Source organism: Neophocaena asiaeorientalis, unplaced genomic scaffold (genome assembly GCF_003031525.2).
Source record: "Neophocaena asiaeorientalis asiaeorientalis breed wild unplaced genomic scaffold, Neophocaena_asiaeorientalis_V1.1 scaffold504, whole genome shotgun sequence".
Taxonomy (NCBI): Eukaryota; Metazoa; Chordata; class Mammalia; order Artiodactyla; family Phocoenidae; genus Neophocaena; species Neophocaena asiaeorientalis.
The window spans coordinates 6,496,950-6,502,730 of record NW_020174438.1 but is presented as its reverse complement, the minus strand read 5'-3'; the positions used below and the strand labels follow the sequence as shown (position 1 = coordinate 6,502,730).

The window sequence follows — 5,781 nt, the reverse complement described above, 5'->3', positions numbered from 1 at the left end:
TTTTGCGGTACGCGGGCCTCTCACTGTTGTGGCCTCTCCCGTTGCAGAGCACAGGCTCCGGACGCAGAGGCTCAGCGGCCATGGCTCACGGGCCTAGCCGCTCCACAGAATGTGGGATCTTCCCGGACCGGAGCACAAACCCGTGTCCCCTGCATCGGCAGGCGGACTCTCAACCACTGCGCCACCAGGGAAGCCCTAAAGCACTAATTCTTAAACCTCATCTAGATTTCTCCCCTTGGATGGGGGGAGAGGGCCCAAACACAGCGAAGAACCGCTCAGGACTGTGAGCTCTGCTCGCGCAGAAGACCTTGCAGCTGCCCTGAGCACCCAGCTGGAGCCAGGATTAGGGCCCTGAGATGAAGGGCGCCTGCTGGGCTGCCGCCAGCGCCACCGCCCCCAGCTCCTGTCCTCTTCACTGGCTTGCTGCCACCTCTAGTTTCCCTGGAGTTTGGTGATTCCAGACGGTCTCTGCTCACACTTCTGTATCACGCCTGCTGCCTCAGCACTGCTTATCCACACCAAGGGGTAAAAGCACACAGAACTGCTTTTCAACACACCAACGTTCCACACAAAAGTCACTTTATAAGCCTGCGGGTTCTTTTTTCATCAGAGGACATTCCCAAGGCCATGACTTCCCCCGGCTCCCCACTGCCCTCTCAGGCACACTAGACATGCGTGGCCGCCATGCTGAGTCGGGCACACCCCTCGGCTCCACTCAGGTGCACTCTCCTGGAGGACTGAGGCCGGTGGCCTGGGCTCATAAGCAGGATCTGTCCTGAAGCCAGGAGTGACAAGAGCCACACCTGCAGGTCGATTCCACTGACCAGCCGCCCAGGACCGAGCTGGGCCCACGGACCTTGGTCTGGATTGTGTTGGCTGGTCCTTCTTGCCTAGGTTCACAGGCCAACAGCCAGTGTCCTTCCTTCCCTGCTCATCACTGCACCAGCGGCTCACTCCTACCTGCTGCCCTCACGCGCCTGGCAACCTCGTGTTCCGGGACCAGTGGGGACCCGGGCTCCGGCCCCGAGGCCGCGCGGACCCGCCAGGCCCACCTCCGTCCCCGCCGCCCGGAAAGCAATCTATTTAGATTTATGCCATGGTTGGTATATGGAGAATGAGTTGTAAGACAGTAAGAGAGGGGAGAGGAAAGCTGGTTAGAGTTCTATTAGCTAGGATTCTCCAGAGAAACAGAACCACTATAATGTTGTTGTTGTTTTTATTTTAAAGGAATTGGCTCACACGTTTATGGGAGCCGGCAATTCCAAAATGCACAGGGCGGTCCAGGAGATTGGAAATTCCAGTAAGAGCTGATGTCACAGTTTTGAGTCCAAAGGCATCCTGGAGACAGAATCCTTCTTTTTAAGGGGACTTAAGTCTTTTCTCCTAAGGCTTTCAACTGACTGGATGAGGGCCACCCACATTATGGACAGTAATCTGCTTTATTCAAAGTCTACCGATTTAAATGTTAATCACATCTAAAAAAAACACCTTCGCAGCAACATCTAGACTCATGTTTGACCAAACACCTGGTCACTGTAGCCTAGCCAAATTGACACATAAAATCAAATATTACAGGAGTACTACTGTAAAATAAATATATAAGGTGGTAGCTGGGAAAAAAAGTGCTGACAATGAAAATGAAGAGAAATGGGAGATAAATATTGTACTCAGAATGTACAAGACTTTGTCACTGAGTGTAAACATGTGGAGGGAGAAAAATAAATTACCCTCAGGTTTCTAATCAATATGTTGATTGAATGATGGTGCCTCTTATTAGGCTATGGAACATTGGAGGGGAGCAAGTTGGGGGTGGAAGGAGATAATTAACTTTAGACAATTTGTGCTTGAGACTCAATAGACAAAAATATTTTTGTCTAAAGCACTAAATACAGGACAGGGAAACAGAAATAAAAATGGTAGTCATCAGTGTATACAGATAAACTTCACAGGGGAAACACAATCTAGTTCCCTCAATCTTCCTTAACAGGCTGCATCTGACCACGAAAAAATACTTAAAGAGCTTGTTTACTCACTCCCTAGGAATTCAGGAACCCTGCTTATTTCCACAGAGAAGTCACCAGTTTTGACCTGACATAAGCATTCACAGCTGGTTTGGTCAGGGGCATCTCATCCTGTTCTTTTATGAAGTCTCCTGTAACTAGGCTAGAGCCAGACTAGGAACACAGGCCAGCATGTATGCGTCCAAAAAGCCCATCATCTACAGATAACCATGCAAAAAGAAGGTGTCCAGTAATTTTACTGTCTGGTTCCACTTGGTCATCTCCCCTCAGAACGTACTCAGTCATAACTATAATTATCACACTCATTCCAGGACAAGCTGCTGTTGAAATGGACACAGTCTCAAAAGTTTGGAGGTCCAAAAACCTTAACTTATAGCAGAGTACAACTCTGGAAAAGATGTGAACAGAATTTTATAGAATTTTCTGCAGATTATTTTTTCATGTTAACCAATTTGTGTTACCAATTAAATTTCATTTTATTAATGGTAGCTCACTATGGGCTTCTAATTTACTTTCTCATATCAGAAAATCTAACCCTGACCTTTACTAACAGCCTTCCCATTGTCTAATAACATACAGACCAATATATTTTGACCACAGACACTCTTTGTCCTTTTATTGTTATTTTATGGTCTATCATTAGATCGAATACTAAAAAAATGACAAATGAATTAAGAAAATATTTTTCTAGCAAGCTCTCTCTTTACCCCCAAGCTGAGGTGAGCAGGTGAAGCTAGACTAAGCACAAAGGAAAAACAAAGCAGTCTTCATCTTATGGGAAGAGGCGATTTTAAAGGTCATTGCAAGATTAGGGAGAGTGGCCAAGACGTCGGAGTACAAGGACACTGAGCTCACCTCCTCTAGGGAGCACACCAAGATCACAACTATATACACAACAACCATCGATGAAAACGGCTGGAACCTACCAGGAAAGATCTTCTACAACTAAATATACAAAGAAGGAACCACAACAGAACAGGTGAAAAGGGCGGACTCGCGATATAACCAAACCCTATTACCCCCGGGTGGGCGACCCTCAGACTGGAGAATAATTATAGTGCAGAGGTCCTCCCACAGGAGCGAGAGTTCTGAGCCCCACGTCAGGCCCCCAGCCCAGGCAGGGGTCCAGGACCAGGAAGACGACCCCCCGAGCATTTGGCATTGAAGGCCAGTGGGGCTTAACTGCAGGAGCCCCTCAGGACTGGGGGAAAGAGAGACTCCACTCTTAGAGGGCGCACACAAAATCCCACGCACACCTGGACAAAAGCAGGGATTTGACAGGAGCCTGGGCCAGACCTACCTGCCGGTCTTGGAGAGTCTCCCGGAGAGGCAGGGGGCATGGCTGCGGCTCGCCCTGGGGACAAAGTCACCGGCAGCAGCTTTTCTTAGGAGCTACTTCTGCTGCGTGGACGCCGCTGCTGGCGGGCGCCATTTTTAAAGTCTTCCTCCAGCTCATCAGCCCAACAGCCTGCAGGTGCCGGCGCTGGGACGCCTGAGGCCAAGCAACTAACTGGGCGAGGACACAGCCCCAGCCTTCCGCAGACAGGCTGCCTAAAGACTAAAGAGCCCACAGCTGCCTTTGGACGCAGCCCTAGACAAGGCCCTGCCCACCAGAGGGCCAAACCCCAGCTCTACCCACCAGGGGGCAGACACCAGCAAGTCCCACCAGGAAGCCTGCCTCTAGAACAACCTCACCCACCAGGGGGGAAACACCAGAAGTAGACACCAGAACGGAGGCCAGACCCTACCCTGGGACCAGCTGGGCCCTGGCCCCGCCCACTAGCAGGCCAATGCAACCTTCAGGACCTCCCGGACCCCATACCCAACTGTGTCAGGAACCAGCCCCCACACCGATGATATGAAACGAGCTCCAGGATCTCTAAGCCCTGCAGCCAGCTCCAGGAATCAGCTCTTCCTGCCAGTATCTGGCACTAACCCCAGGACTTATCTTCAACTGCCAGTGGGTGGGCAGCAGCCTCAGAATCTTTGGGGCCCTGACTCCACCCACCACTAGCCAGCATGAGTCCCGGGACCCCCTAGAGTTCTGCAACCAGCCACCTCGTGACCAGGACCCACTAAGCAGCAGCCAGCAGCATCCGCATGAGGGAGGGCCTGGCAGCCAACCAGACTAGGAGCCATCCAAGCCCACCAGACCAGCCACATGCCCACCACAACAGAAGGACCCATGCAGCCCTCTTAGGGGGAACCCCTAGAACATATAGCTTGGGTGACGAGAGGGGAGTGCACTGCTGGGACGCATAGGATGCCTTCTACAGAGGGCCACTTCTCCAAGGTTGAGAAATATAACTAACGTACCACAGATATAAAAATAAAAATAGCAACTTAGAAAAAACGAGGCTGCAGAGGAACATGTTCCAGACAAAGGAACAAGGTAAAACCCCAGAAGAACTAAGAGGTATGGAGATAGGCAATCTACCTGAGAAAGAGTTCAGAGTAATGATCGTGAAGATGATCAAAGAACTTAGGAGGAGAATGGATGCACAGATCAAGAAGTTAAGTTTTTAACAAAGCTCTCTCTTCAGAGCCTCATTAATCTCACTGTTTCTCAAGCTGTAGATGAGGGGGTTCAACATGGGGATCACCACCGTGTAGAGAACACAGACACCACCTTGTTCTGATCAGTTGAGAAGCTGGACTTGGGCATCACATAAATGAATGTGATGGTCCCATAGAACAGAGTGACTGCTGTGAGGTGAGACGTGCAGGTGGAGAAGGCCTTGTGGTGCCCCTCGGTGGAGCGCATCTTCAGAATGGTGATGAGGATGTAGATGTAGGAGATGGCTATGACAATCACCGTGACCACAATGATGGAGCCAGCTGTAAATGAGGGGACAACTGCGGGGATACTGATACTAGAACAGGAGAGTTCAACCAAAGGAGCAAAATCACAGAAAAAAATGATTGACTCGATTTGGTCCACAGAAAAGTAAATAATAGAAGCAAATAGTAAAAGAGCAAGCATTGAGAAAACCACCTACATAAGCCACTGTGAGTAACTGAACATAAACTCGTGTGGACATTTTGGTGGAATAAAGCAGTGGGCTGCAGATTGCCACAAAGCGATCATATACCATGGCAGCCAGAAGGAAGCACTCAGTTGACCCAAAGAAAACAACTGAACCAAGTTGAATGGCACATCCAAGATAGGAGATGGTATTTCTCTCCACCAGGAAACTGGCAAGCATATTGGGTGTAACAGAAGATGAATAGCCTATGTCAGCAAAGGCCAGGTGGCTCAGAAAAAAATACATAGGATGATGGAGCTGAAAAGAGATTCTGATAAGAATGACTGTGCTGAGATTGCCACATATGGTCACCAGGTAGATACAAAGGATGATCGTGAAGAGGATGACTCGAAGAATCGGATCATTTGTTAAGCCCAGTAAAATGAACCCTGTCATTGCAGTATTGTTCCAATGCCCCTGGGAATCCATGAGATCGGGTAGCTGCTACCAAAATGAACCTGTGATGAGACATTACATTAGAGAAGTTTTGAATTTGATGGTTTTCTTTTTATTAATACACATAGAGTTTATTATAAACAAGTAAATTATTCAAGTTAGGTTTGGACTAATTTTTTTTTACTTTAGAGTAAAAAACTTAAATTCTTTTATTTTTATATATATTTTAGAGTAGAAAATTTTATTTATTTATATAATGAGTATTCTATATTTTAAAAATTGTTTTCAGCACGAACACGGGAAAACCTGCTTCAAATAATGTATATCTTTTCCTCTTT

The 5,781-nt window shown here is 48.2% G+C and overlaps 1 protein-coding gene across 1 annotated transcript; it reads right to left on the bottom strand.

Annotated features, from left to right (window-relative positions):
* Positions 1-4,543: 4,543 nt before the first annotated feature.
* Positions 4,544-5,476, bottom strand: OR5P2 (olfactory receptor family 5 subfamily P member 2). The gene is given in 3 exon segments (XM_024757093.1): positions 4,544-4,645; positions 4,648-4,938; positions 4,940-5,476. Coding segments are annotated over 3 exon segments (930 nt in total).
* Between the last annotated feature and the right edge of the window lie 305 nt (positions 5,477-5,781).